Below are 14,941 nucleotides of genomic sequence, written 5' to 3'. Positions count from 1 at the left end.
ACAGGAGTGTCAAACTCGAACACAATGTGGGCCGAAATTCGGCTCTTGGACCAAGTCGCTGGCTAGCCTCAATGTATAGTGGCTTTCTCTCTCCCTTATATAGTTTCCTGGTGTCTAATAGCTCCCTCCTTCCCCTATATGGTTCCCTGGTGTCTAGTGGCCCTCCTCCCTCCCCTATACAGTTCCCTGATGTCTATTGCCCCCTCCCTGTCCAATACAGTTCCCTGGTATTTAGTGCTGTCCCCCTCTCCATACGGTTTCCCTGGGGATCTAGGGCTTATCCTCCAATATAGCTTCCCTGGTGGTCTAGAGTTGGCCAAGCATAATGCAGAGTGGGGAATCCACCTGAGGGCCAAATCTGATGGCTCAGAGGGCCAGATTTGGCCCACGGGCCGGAGTTTGACAGGTATGGCGTAGAGTGGTGATCTGCAGGAACAGCCTGTAAGTCAGGAGTAGCAGAATGACAAGTGAGACACAATAGACACATTTGATCAGAACGGGTACAATGCCAAGTTTAATTGTGTAGAAAAGTGGAAAATTGAGTCAAACATATGAGCCTCGATTCACTAACGTGCGCGAAGCCTTAATAATTTATGGGCGCAAACCACAGCGTAAGGTGGTTTGCGCCCACAGGACCACCCACATCGCGCGCAGCGCAGCTGGACAGTAATAGTGCGCGGTGCAACGTTATCGTCGCACTCGCTGCCCTGTAAACTGCGATAGAAACGGCGCATCGGGTGACCCACGAAGCGGCGCATTGATGCGACGTTTCGGGGGCATCCGATGCGCAGTTTTCGTCACACCGGGTGCGATGTTTACGTTGCACCGCGCACTATTACTGTCCAGCCGCGCTGCGTGCGATGTGGGTGGTCTTGTGGGCGATGTAGCTTTGCGCTGCTATTAATGCGCGGAAAGCTACATTTCAGTCGCTAAGTGGCTGTTCACACTTAGCGCCGGTTAGTGAATCAAGCCCATGGAAACAAACCATTGTAAAATATACCCTTTAATTTCATTTCTTTTTGGATTACTTTCATGTATTCTTGCACTTCTTGCAGAGGATAAGTATTTCCAAGGAACTGCTCATTAAAAAATAAAATGAATGCTATCAGCAAAAATATGAAAGCTAACAAATGATTCATTATATTTGTACATTATACTTTACAGTATACAGATTAAAAATGACAAAAAATGGTAAATAACCATATATTGAGAAAAATACTTTATTTTAAGTATTATATACTGCTAATTATTGCCAATAACAAATACAGACTGTCGCCAATATAAGAGCGTTAAAGGGATGCTTCAGTAAAAAAAAAAAGTTTTACTCACCTGGGGCTTCTACCAGCCCCCTGCAGCCATCCTGTGCCCCACGCAGTCTCCTTCGGATCCTCCTACCCCCCCCCCCCAACCCCTTCGCCCCCCCACCCCCCTCCCCCCCTCCGCCGGCAGCTACTTTCACTTTTTTTTTCACTTTCACTAAAAAGTAGGTGAAAAGATACTATGAGAATATTTTTGAGTATTTTCTTGCTTGCTGGTGGTTTAAAATACTTTTTATAAACAAGATGTGAAAAGATCATTTTATCCAAGCGCAAGGCGAGGATATGGTTTTCCACCTTACCACACCTGCTTTGTCATGCGGCATGTCTTGTCCCTCCTCCCTGCCCTATAGCAACAGTACACATCACTAGCTTGCAGCTTAGCCACTAGTGATGGTCATGTCAAGGAGAACTGATGGAAAAGAATGTAATCTATTTGGTCAGATGATAGATATGTAAATCTCAGATTTGCTAGTCATGATCTTGTGCTAAAGCAGGATGTGATCACAGCAAGTCATCAGCTGATCAAGCAAATCACAGGCATCTCCAAGAGTTCTCCTAGACATGACCATCACTATTAGTGATGTGTCTGTAAAGCACTCAGCCTCTGTCACCCAAAGGATCGACTCCCCATCCCGGTGGGCAACAGTACTCATGCATATGCATGCACATTAACTCCCTAAAAGTGTGATAGGGAATAGAAATATAAAATCTGTAGTAGGTAAAAGGACTCAGTTGCCCTTTTGTTGACATTTGTTTTAGATATTTAAAGCTTAATAGGACAACTGTTATAACTTGGGTGCTTTCAGGGGATTACTCAGTAGATCCAGCGACTAACAACTTTCGTCTTTCAATTGATATAAGGCAGGGGCGTAAATAGAAATCACCGGGCCTCCCTGCAAAAATGTTAAAGCCCCAGGGCCCACTCAGGGCTGTTTTGGGGAGCAGGAGGAGTCGCAGCATGAGGGGAGAGCGTGGTCCCACATCGGCGGGGAGGGGGGACAGGCCCCCCCCCCCCTCACCTCGGGCTCTCCCCTTAGCACTCCCCTCCTACTCTGCCCATCTGTCAAAAAAGTGTACGGTGAACAGGGAGACTGGCCAGCATCTTTGTATAAATTCTTTTCAGGGAGTGTCTTTATAAACAATACCAATAACATTTCTATAGCGCTTTTCTCCCATAGGACTCAAAGCGCTTAGGCTCTCTCAGATTCAGTAATTGGTAGTAGGATGAAGTATTAAAAGACAACTGAAGCGAGAGGGATATGGAGGCTGCCATATTTGTTTCCTTTTAAGAAATACCATTTGCCTGGCTGCCCTGCTAATCCTCTGCCTCTAATACTTTTTTTCATAGCCCCTGAACAAGCATGCAGCATATGAGGTGTTTCTGACATTAATGTCAGAGCTGACAAGATTAGCTGCATGCTTGTTACTGGAGTTACTCGCACATACTGCAGCCAAATAGACCAGCAGGGCTGCCAGGCAACCGGTATTGCTTAAAAGGAAATAAATATGGCAGCCTTCATGTTCTTACCACTTCAGTTGCCCTTTAACACAAAATTATATTTCTGCAAATGTCAAACTGAACAGTTGGGTTTTCAGTCTGGATTTAAACACGTCCAGAGATGGAGTGTAAGATCTCGCCGCTCATGGCAGCGGAACGCCGAGAACCATGCTGAGGTGCAAGCCTCTGGGTCTCGGCGGGGCTCTGATGTCAGTGGAGCACACAGCGCTCAGTTCCCATTGGCTAAGCGGCGGACGCGTCCTCAATATGTGCTCCGCCGCTGTAAACAGTGACAGCATGTATGCTTGGCGTGTCAGCTGACTTGCTGACACGCCGTAAGGTGATTGGGTGTGATTGGGATTTTGGATTCCTTTTGTTTGATTAGTTAGTCCTAGTACAAAAGTAAGGTGAGCGCCCTCTGTCATCACCCGTGATAGCCTCTGCTGGGCTTTTTGCTGAGACTGCGCTCACAGCTGCTGATCTTGTGTTGACTTTGTCTGTATCTTGACCAAGCTTATTTTCAGATTGATTTACTGTTGCCGACTCTGCTTGTTCCTAGATATTCCTGATTGCTGCCTCGATCGACCCCTGCTTGCTAAAGGACTATTCTTATGAACTCTGCCTGGCCTGACTCTGATTGTACTGTACTGACCAAGTTTTATGGAAAGTGTGAACTACCTACAACCTATCTTCCCAGCCTGTCATAATTTGGCTATCATCTGGACTGCCTCCAACCCCAGGCCTCAGGTGACTATATCTGAGTTTACTCTGCTTATTACTCTTACCGCTTTGTTTGGTAAATACTATCTGTCAGTCTGTATGCTACATCTGCCTGCAGGGTATTGTAGAATTAATAGGTAGGCGTTTCGTGCAGGTGTTACGGGCTGGGCTATAGGTCAGTCTAACGGGAATACAGCCTGACCTATAGTCATTGACCAGACAAGCCTGACATGGAGTTTTCCTGAACTGCTGAGGTAAGAAGTTCCATAATGTAGGAGCGGCATGACAGAAGGCTCTGGGACCAAAAGTTTTCAGGTGGACTCTGGGTATGACTAGATTATTAGAACCTGTGGATCTGAGATTGCAGGGATTGCTACGCAGCTGCTACATTTCATTCAAGTATCCAGGGCCCATATTATGTAGTAACTTAAATGTCAGTAGGCCGATTCTGAATAAAGGCCGTGCTGAGAAACCCCCGTGAAGAGATGGACTAGCCCAAAACTTGTCAGTTCTGTCAGATTTCTATTACCTACTGTAAGTGACAGCAACATAGGAGAAAAGTACCATATTTTTCGGTCCATGAGACGCACTTTTTGTCCCCCAAAATGGAGGAAAAAGTCAGAGCTTCTTATGGTCCGAAGGTGTCTCACAAGCCATTACCTACCATGGCCATCCGTTAAAACAATAAACTCACATCTCCAAAAAGACCTCCCATGATAATCCCTCTGCAGTACATCCACAATTCAAAAATCCTAGGCAGGCATCCAAACAGAATCCAACATTACTGTGCGTTAGCGGCAAGGAAGAGAACATTCACCGCTGTAATTGATGGTCTCCGATGCCCTGCTAGGTGTGAGTCAATCAGGGGCAAGCATCCACAGCGCAAATGCTCTCTTCCTTGCCACTAATGCACAGTAATGCAGGATACTGTGTGGATGCTCGCACAGGTTGACTGACACTTAGCAGGGCATCAGAGATGATCAATTACAAGTGCAAATGTTCTCTTCCTTGCCGCTAATGCACAGTAATGCTGGATACTGTTTGGATAACTGCCCGGGATGACAGAGCAGGACATAAGCAATACTTGGATGCAGGTACTTTGCTTTGGGTGCCTCAGCACATTATTCAGTGCATTAAATGCTTTATGTACATGGAGCCTTAAAGGATACCTCAACTGACATGTGACATGATGAGATAGACATGTGTATGTACAGTGCCAAGCACACAAACAACTATGCTGTGCTCCTTTTTTTTCTTTCTCTGCCTGAAAGAGTTAAATATCAGGTATGTAAGTGCCTGACTCAGTCCAGACAGGAAGTGACTACAGCGTGACCCTCCCTGATAAGAAATTCCAACTATAAAACACTTTCCTAGCAGAAAATAGCTTCTGAGAGCAAGAAAGAGATAAAAAGAGGAATTTCTTATCAGTGAGGGCCACACTGTAGTCACTTCCTGTCTGAGTCAGGACTGAATCAGCCACTTACATACCTGATATTTAACTCTTACAGATAGAGAAAGAAAAGAAAGAAACACAGCATAGTTATTTGTGTGCTAGGCACTGTACATACACATGTCTATCTCATTATGTCAGTTTCAGTTCGGGTATCCTTTAATGCTAGAAGATGGCCCTGCACCATCATTTTGGTTAGATACAGATTGGGGGGGAAGGGGTCTCCACAAGATGCCCCTTCACTATGGATGCACCACGTTTAGCATACTGTTTTTTCCCCCCTGATTTTTGTCCTCTAAACCTAGGTGCATCTTATGGTCCGGGGCGTCTTATGGTATGAAAAATATGGAAATTCATGGCTCATTTTACTCAGGAAGAAACTCACTTCTTATTTCTATGTGTTCTATGTATTTTAAATTTGTAATTTTTTCGCATTAGTGGTCCTTAAAGGTCTCTACTAAAGCTTGGGGCTCATTAATCCCATAAGGAAATCTCTCATAGCAGTTGGAAGGTAAGAAAGTGGAAGGTAGAGGAGTTTGGCGTCCAAGCCGGCAGAGTAGCGAGTTTTCGGGTATTCTGCTGTCAGGGCATGTTCCATGCACTCCGTCACCAGATACAGCTTCGGGCTGGACCTCGGCAAAGTCAGATCAACAACTTTCAAATCTAAAACATACAAGTTATAAATACTGGATTAGAGTAACAGAACAAGAATGGACTACGGTAGCAAATCCTACCTTTATTAGCACAGTGCGTATTGTCATTACACCATTGAGATACTAGAAATGTTAACTTGCATGGAAATTTTTGTTTAGTCAAGTTTTAATTTAAAGATTATTCAATGCTTTCACAAACTGTGTAAAAGTGCCAAAAGAACACACAATATCCATCATAATAAACCGATCAATTGACATACTATAAGGCAGAGTGGCCCCATATTCAGTTCACCTTTTCTCCTGAGTTTTCTCCTAGGAGATACTTTTTCATCTTCTGTGCAAAATAACTTTTCAGCTCTCTGCAATTGAAAAAGTACCAAGAAGTAGCTGAACAAGTACTGTCACAATTATTTAGTGTTTTCTTGGTTGCTGGTGGCTTAAAAGGCATTTTATTGACAAGTTTGAATATCACCCCCTAGGAGAAAACTCAGGAGAATGAGTTAATTGATTACGGGCCTATTGCCCTTATTCACAGGGGGGCATAGAGGAGGTACAGGGGTAACACAGTGTGGAGGCAGAGGTGACACAGAGGGGGGCATAGAGGGAGGTACAGGGGACAGAGGTAACACAGTGTGGAGGCAGAGGTGACACAGAGGGGGGCATAGAGGAGGTACAGGGGACAGAGGTAACACAGTGTGGAGGCAGAGGTGAAACAGAGGGGGGGGGGCACAGGGGGGCATAGAGGAGGTACAGCAGACAGAGGTGACAAAGAGGGGGGTGCAGGAGGCACAGGGGGGCATAGAACATGTACAGGGGGAAGAGGTGACACAGTGGGGAGGGGGGCACAGAGGCACTGGGAGGCACAGAGAAGACACAGTAGACAGAGGTGACACAGAGAGGGACACAGGAAGCACAAGGGGCAGAGAGTTGGTATGGGGGGCAGAGGTGACACAGAGGGGAACACAGGGGGGGGGGGGCATAGAGGAAGTACGGGGGACAGAGGTAACACAGTGTGGAGGTGGAGGTGAAACAGAGGGGGGGCACAGGGGGGCATAGAGGAGGTACAGCAGACAGATGTGACACAGAGGGGGACGCAGGAGGCACAGGGGGGCATAGAACATGTACAGGGACCAGAGGTGACACAGTGGGGAGGGGGGCACAGAGGCACTGGAGGCACAGGGGGGCACAGAGAAGACACAGTAGACAGAGGTGACACAAAGAGGGAAACAGGAAGCACAAGGGTCAGAGAGGTGGTACAGGGGGCATAGGTGACACAGAGGGGAACACAGGGGGGCATAGAGGAGGTACAAGGGACAGAAGTAACACAGTGTGAAGGCAGAGGTGACACAGAGGGAGCACTGGGGGGCATAGAGGAGGTACAGCAGGTGACACAGAGAGGGACATCGGAGGCACAGGAGGGCATAGAGGAGGTGCAGGCGGCAGAGGCGATACATTGAGCCTGATTCACAAAGCGGTGCTAACAGTTAGCACGCTGGTGAAAAGCCCTTTATCATGCCTAAAACTCAGTTTAGGCATGATAAGTTTAGGTGTGATAAGTTTAGGCATGTTAAGTTTAGGTGTGATAAGTTTAGGCATGATAAGTTTAAGCACCAACTGGGTTAGCACCGCAGTGCACAGCTGATCAAAAGTTTTGCGCTAGCAAAGTCTGGTGCACTTCGCATAGAGTTTAATGGCGCTGCTTTGCGTGCGGGACTTTGCGTGCGATCTAAACTTATCATGCCTAAACTTATCATGCCTAAACTTATCACGCCTAAACTTATCACGCCTAAACTGGCTTTTCACCAGCATGTTGCAATGGTTATCACGCCTAAAGTCTTTTAGGCGTGCTAACTGGGTTAGCACCGCTTTGCGAATCAGGCCCTTTGGAAGAAACAAAGGTGACACAGAGAGGAACACAGGAGGCAAAGGGAGGCATAGAGGAGGTACAGGGGACAGAGATGACACAGTGGGGTAGGGGTGGGGCAGAGGTAACATAGAGGGAGACACTGGAGGCACAAGAATGCATAGAGGAGACACAGGAAACAGAGATGGCACAGTGTACCAACTTATGAACATGTTCAGGTTAACAACAAACCTATAGTCCCTATCTAGTTAGCTAACTGGGGGCTATTTAGACAATCCTTATCTTCAGGAATTCATGCTTCCCCTCAAACTCAGGTAATAAGGAGAATATGCCTTTACACTTAAAGGAAACATCAGGGGATAATGAGATCTACTTACCTGGGGCTTCCTCCAGCCCCTGGAAGGCTATGTGCCCCTCACCGCAGCTCCACTCCAAGCCAGTCTTCTGGGTTCGCCTCCATAGCAGCCGCCGACCTGGCAAGGTCAGCAGCTACTGCGTATGTGCTAGCGCACAGCCGCGAGGCACACATTGCCTCCCAGTGGAACCCCTGACTTAGATTGCATGCTGCTACGAACCGCCAACCTGCCACCACATTGGGGATTGTCTGCATTGTGCCCCCTTCTGTCCCGTGTGTCCACATCATCAGTACAAGCCAACACTAGATGGAGAAGTGTGGAGGAGAAGAGGTTGGCGATCCCCGCCACCCCGTGGGAGCTGCCAGATTAGGTAAGACTGCTGCCTCTACACGCCTCTACATATACAGGGGGAGCGGGAGACATGGGGGAGGGAAGCAGTGCTAGAGCGGACATCTGGGAACAGAAGGGACGATAGAAGGGGACACTTGGGGACAGAAGGGGACACCATGGAGGACAGAAGGGGACACTCTGAGGACAGATGGGGACAGAGGAGGACTCATGGGGGACACAGGAAGACACCGATTGGGGAGAACATCTACAAGACACTCCTGGAACATAATGCACCAAGTTTAGTGTATATATTTTTTTCCCCTGCTTTTCGCCCTCTAAACTAAGGTGTGTCTTATATTCCACAGCGCCTTATATAGCAGAAAATACGGCAAACACTAGTTTCGCAGTGGTCATTTGCATAATACATGCAATGATGTGTTTGAACTATAAGAGATAGACTTCAAAGTCAAAGTCTACATGCAGAGTAACAATAATGGGATCAGTTACAACACAGTACTGTGAACAGCCTCATAGAATTGTATGGGCAGTCAGCTGACATGCAGAATTATTCTGCAATGCAACTGATTACTGTAAATGGGGCCTAAGGTCCCTTTCACATGGAAGGCTGAGCTGTTTGCTTGTCGGTCAGTTCAACCTCCCAGCTGCCGGCCACAAGCACATTTCGTGCAGCTGAACGGCAGCATTCAGTAACACTACGCATATCGTTGTTTGACATGTGATGGTGTTGCCCAGCAGCAAAGAAACACAACTTAATTTGTGCACGGGAGCAGGTGACAGGCTTCAAAGAACACTTACAACTTTCAACATAATTCGGCCCATAGCTCCTGCGGATTTCTTCTGGAAGGCGGGTCCAAAGTTTTCTTATACAATCTTTCTGCAGCTCAGCATCGGCTACCTGTGTAGCGAAGAAGCCTGGTTCTATGATGCAAACCTTCACTCCAAATGGGGACATCTCATGGCTGGAAGCACGAGGAAAACATTTGCATATTAAATTGCATATCTTTATTCATCTATTATTTAGTGAACTTATTTAGGACATTTGTTTGCTGACTTTCTACCAGGGCTGTGGAGTCGGAGTCGGAGTCGGAGTCGTGGAGTCGGGCAATTTTGGGTGCCTGGAGTCGGAGTCGGGAAAAAATGCACCGACTCCGACTCCTAATGAATTTGTAACTGTAATTAAAATAGAAAATATGATAAAATGTTCTATTTCTCAGATAATAGTCATTAAAAATAATGTATATATACAGTAATAGCTATGCTTAGTCCACAAAAATGAAATAAACCAATCAAAATTAGTTACTTGTGCTGCTTCAATAAAGCAGTCCCCATATTTTTAAGGTCAGATATACATATCTGATTGTGACTGTATATATGATGTGTACACAGGAATCTCTTATATATACTAAATAACATCTATGCTGTAAGAATAAAACCTGATGTGTAGCTGTGTCAGAGATGGTCAACGAGATGGAAATAATTCTGCATTGATGCTGATTTATGCAAATGTATGCACTCCCTTTGCTGATGGAATCAAATAATTTGATATGTTATTAAAAATTGGTTTGGTGACTACAAATTAAAGGGTAACTGAGACGGATGAAAAGTAAAGTTTTATACATACCTGGGGCTTCCTCCAGCCCCCTTCAGGCTAATCAGTGCCTCGCTGTCCTCCACCACCCGGATCTTCTGCTATGAGTCCTGGTAATTCAGCCAGTCAGCGCTGTCCGGCCGCATGCCGCTCCCACAGCCAGGAACATTCTGCACCTGCGCAATAGTGCTGCACAGATGTAGTATGCTCCTGGTGGCGGAGTGTGTGCATGCGCACTACGCCTGACTGGCTCAAGTACCTGGACTCATAGCAGAAGATCCAGGTGGTGGAGGAGGACAACGAGGGACTGATTATCCTGAAGGCGGCTGGAGGAAGCCCCATGTATGTATAAAACTTTATATTTATCTGTCTCAGGTTTACTTTGTTACACAGTAGTACTATACTCTACATATGCACTCCCCACAGAGCTGCAGGGAATGTACTGAGAATGCTGTGCACATTGAACACAGATGTGTTGTCTGTTTACAATCTCCTCATTCCCCTGCAGAGTACCTGCACATCATTCTCACATGTACCCACACTTACATTGCCTAGGGCCTGATAGATGTTCTTTGTTCCGGTTTGTACCTTTTACAAGTACTCTTACCAAGGACTAGTTTTAGTCTAAAGGGAATAAATATAGTAGTCTACATATCCTTCTCACTTCAGTTGTCTTGTAAAATTCCTAAGCATTGGCAGTTAAGAGACGAATTTCATGTTACATACTTTTAATCAACAAAATTGTAATATGCAAATTAGAGGAGTCGGAGTCGGTGGAATCCTAAACTGAGGAGTCGGAGTCGGTGGATTTTTGGACCGACTCCACAGCCCTGCTTTCTACAGTATTTACTTCAATAGAACCCGACAATCTGTACAAAGTAAGGGTGTTTGGAAGCCTGACAGCAGTTCAGAGCATTGTAGGATACATAGATCTATCAGCAGCTACAGTAAAAGTCAGTAGGTCGGTATAGAATATGCTCCCCCCCCCCTGCACCCAAAAAAAACCAAACCATTTTTTTTTATAATTCCACAGAATTCTAAAACCAATGTAAGCTTTTAACTACTTAAGGACTGCAGTCTTAAAACCCTTTAAGGACCAAACACTTTTTCATTCAGACCACTGCAGCTTAACGGTTTATTGCTCGGTCATACAACCAACACCTAAATGAATTTTACCTCCTTTTCTTGTCCCTAATACAGCTTTCTTTTGGTGCTATTTGATTGCTGCTGTGATTTTTAGTTTTTATTATATTCATCAAAAAAGACATGAATTTTGTCAAAAAATTGTTTTTTTTTAACTTTCTTTTGCTGACATTTGTCAAATAAAGTAAAATTTCTATATAAATTTTTGTCCAAATGTATTGTGCTACCGGTACATGTCTTTGATAAAAAAAAAAATCCAATAAGTGTATATTTATTGGTTTGGGTAAAAGTTATAGCGTTTACAAACTGTGGTGCAAAAAGTGAATTTTCTAATTTTGAAGCATCTCTGACTTTTCTAAGCACCTGTCATGTTTCATGAGGTGCTAGAATTCCAGGATAGTATAAATACCCCCAAATGACCCCATTTTGGAAAGACATCTCAAAGTATTCACTAAGAGGCATGGTGAGTTCAAAGAAGATTTTATTTTTTTGTCACAAGTTAGTGGAAAATGACACTTTTTGACAAAAATAAAATAAAGTAAAAAAAGTTTCCATTTCTGCTAACTTGTGACAAAAAAAAATGAAATCTGCCAAGGACTCACCATGCCTCTCTCTGAATACTTTGGGGTGTCTACTTTCCAAAATGGGGTCATTTGTGGGGTGTGTTTACTGTCCTGGCATTTGGGGGGGGGGAGGGTTGCTAAATTGTAAGCACCCCTGTAAAGCCTAAAGGTGCTAATAGGACACCTAGACTACAAAAAAGTGTCACATGTAGTATCGCCATACTCAGGAGAAATAGTATGATGTGTTTTGGGGTGTATTTTTACACATACCCATGCTGGGTGGGAGAAATATCTCTGTAAATGAGATTTTTTTGATTTTTTTTTTACACACAATTGTCCACTTACAGAGTTACTTCTCCCACCCAGCATGGGTATGTGTAAAAATACACCCAAAAACACATTATACTACTTCTCCTGAGTACGGCGATACTACGTGTGACACTTTTTTGCAGCCTCGGTGCGCTAAGGGGCCCAAACTCCTATGAGGATTTTACAGGTCATTTTGAGGCATTTGGTTTCTAGACTACTCCTCACGGTTTAGGGCCCCTAAAATGCCAGGGCAGTATAGGAACCCCACAAGTGACCCCATTTTAGAAAGAAGACACCCCAAGGTATTCCGTTAGGAGTATGGTGAGTTCATAGAAGATTTTATTTTTTGTCACAAGTTAGCGGAAATTGATTTTTATTGTTTTTTGTCACAAAGTGTCATTTTCCACTAACTTGTGACAAAAAAATAAAATCTTCTATGAACTCATCATACACCTAACGGAATACCTTGGGGTGTCTTCTTTCTAAAATGGGGTCACTTGTGGGGTTCCTATACTGCCCTGGCATTTTAGGGGCCCAAAACCGTGAGGAGTAGTCTGGAAACCAAATGCCTCAAAATGACTGTTCAGGGGTATAAGCATCTGCAAATTTTGATGACAGTGGTTTATGAGGGGGCAGAATTTTGTGGAACCGCTGTCAGCCCCGCCCACATCTGTCACCCACATGTCACCCACATGTGGGTGACATGTGGGTGACATGTGGGAGAGGCGGGGCTGACAGCGGGAGGCGGCGGGGACTTAGCGTCCCGCACGGACCCGACAGAGCTCTGAGCTATATAGCTCAGAGCTCTCTTAGCATCTTTGTATTTGGGCTCCAGGGAGCCCACGTGGTCCTTATGCAGACCAATGGGGTTCCTTCTGATTTAAAGGAACCCCATTGGTCTGCTAAGGACCAATGGGGCTCCTTGGAGCCCAAATACAAAGATGCTTAGAGAGCTCTGAGCTATATAGCTCAGAGCTCTGTTGGGTGCGTGCGGGTGCGGCGGTGGCGGCGAGTGACGTCGGGTGCGGTGGTGTTACAAAGTAACAAAGTTGTTACATTGTAATAACTTTGTTACATTGTAACTGATTAGTATATTTCCGAGGATATTGCGTGGGAACTGGCTTTTAAAGGGACAGGTAAGTATTAATGGTTAATTAAGAATATTAACCTGCCTGGCGTTCTATTAAGATCGCCAGGCAGGCTGCGGGAGGGTTTTTTTTTAATAAAAAAAAAACTATTTCATGCAGCCAACTGAAAGTTGGCTGCATGAAAGCCCACTAGAGGGCGCTCCGGAGGCGATCTTCCGATCGCCTCCGGCGCCCAGAATAAACAAGGAAGGCCGCAATGAGCGGCCTTCCTTGTTTTGCTTATATCGTCGCCATAGCGACGAGCGGAGTGACGTCATCGACGTCAGCCGACGTCCTGACGTCAGCCGCCTCCGATCCAGCCCTTAGCGCTGGCCGGAACTTTTTGTTCCGGCTGCGCAGGGCTCAGGCGGCTAGGGGGGCCCTCTTTCGCCGCTGCTCGCGGCGAATCGCCGCAGAGCGGCGGCGATCAGGCAGCACACGCGGCTGGCAAAGTGCCGGCTGCGTGTGCTGCTTTTTATTTCAGCCAAATCGGCCCAGCAGGGCCTGAGCGGCAGGCTCCGGCGGTACTGGACGAGCTGAGCTCGTCCAGACCGCCCAGCAGGTTAAAGGACTTTTTTCGTGGTTATGTTTTTTGTTCAATTAAAATACTTTTTCTATGTGTTTGTGTGTTTATTTACTTTTAACTCTTAAAGGAAATGGGTAAGGGGTACAAGTACCTCTATACTCATTTCTCCTGGGAGGGGGGGTGGGCATCTGGGGGACCCCTTTTTAAAGGGGACTCCCAGATGCCACCATGAACCTCCCCCCCAGGAAATCGCGGCCTCCACCTCCACCGCCCATCGGAGGTGGAGAAGAGCCCCTTGTCCTTGGATTGGACAAGGGCTCGGAGGGGGAGGGGAAAGCTTGGCTGCCCCTCCCCTTCCGAGACCCCCCAATCCATGGACCATGCGGGCTGGTATAGTCAGGGTGCGGAGCCCCACGCGGCCGGTGCTCCGCATTCTGGCTATCCCAGTCTGCATGGGGGACAAGGGGTTAAAGAGGTCTGGGAGGGGGGACCCCACGTCGTTTTTTTTTTAATATTTCCCACACTCAGAACGAAGTAAGTAAAACTCTTCCCACTTGGGGGAATCTATGAAAATAAAACACTATTGTTACCTGTGCAAAAAAAAACTGACATTTTCCGCATTTAAAAGACATTTTTGCCCTTGAAACTTAAAAATCTATTTTCTCAAAAACTATAAGGTCTTTTTGAAAAAAAATTTTTTCCTCTTATTCCCACTGATCCCCTTAATATACCCTGTAAATTTGGTGTTTCTAAATTTTAAGCAGGCTTTGCTATTAACCGTTAAAGTCGGCGGGTTTTTAAATGTATATATTTTTCCTTTGAAACTTTAACATCGATTTTCTCAAAAACTATAAGGTCTTTTTGAAAAAAAATTCTTTCCTCTTATTCCTTCTGATCTCCTTAATATATTCTCCAAATTTGAGGCTCTTAGCACTTAAGGGGGCTTTGCTATTAACCCTTAAAGTCGGCGGCTACCTAACATTGATCCATGCGTCAACTTTTCCGCTTGGCAGCATGACCTTACGCATTAATTGCTAGTAGGAATTTACGCGTAAGCCTATAACGTAACAACCTGAATTACGGTATTCTTACGCGTAATTGCGTAAGGGCAATGCGTAATTACAGACATGTACCGAAATTGAATGTCTATGCCGTAAGCGTAATTTCGTAATGCGTAATAGCGTAAAATTACGCGTAATGATCCGTAAGCGTAGCTTTTTCCATTACGACCAGCTCTGGGGGTGATTGGAGGTGTTGGATTTGTGACAGACATAGCATTTTGCGTGGTGCCAAAAAGTTAAATTTTAGTCTCATCTGATCAGAGCACGGTCCTCCATACATTTTGGGAATCACCCACATGCCTTTTGGCAAATTCAACACATGCCTTCTTGTGTTTAAAATGAGGTTATGGCTTTTTTCTGGCCACTCTTCCATAAAGCCCAGCTTTATGGAGTGCAAAGCTTAATTGTGGTTT

The 14,941-nt window shown here is 45.5% G+C and overlaps 1 protein-coding gene across 2 annotated transcripts in view; it reads right to left on the bottom strand.

The window, feature by feature from the left end:
• Positions 1 to 5,110: 5,110 nt before the first annotated feature.
• LOC137545836 (retinol dehydrogenase 7-like) overlaps positions 5,111 to 14,941 on the bottom strand; it is a 53,028-nt gene continuing 43,197 nt past the window's right edge. For both annotated transcript variants that reach the window (XM_068267520.1, XM_068267521.1), the window contains exons 4-5: positions 9,007 to 9,170; positions 5,111 to 5,650 (exon numbers count right to left, since the gene is read on the bottom strand). In XM_068267520.1, coding sequence (XP_068123621.1) covers positions 5,445 to 5,650; positions 9,007 to 9,170 — 370 coding nt within the window. In that variant the 3' untranslated portion in view covers positions 5,111 to 5,444. The remainder of the gene's footprint in view (positions 5,651 to 9,006; positions 9,171 to 14,941) is intronic.

This window comes from Hyperolius riggenbachi, chromosome 2, assembly GCF_040937935.1.
Source record: "Hyperolius riggenbachi isolate aHypRig1 chromosome 2, aHypRig1.pri, whole genome shotgun sequence".
Taxonomy (NCBI): Eukaryota; Metazoa; Chordata; class Amphibia; order Anura; family Hyperoliidae; genus Hyperolius; species Hyperolius riggenbachi.
Note: the sequence above shows the minus strand (reverse complement) of the source record. Positions and strands in the feature narration are given on the sequence as shown.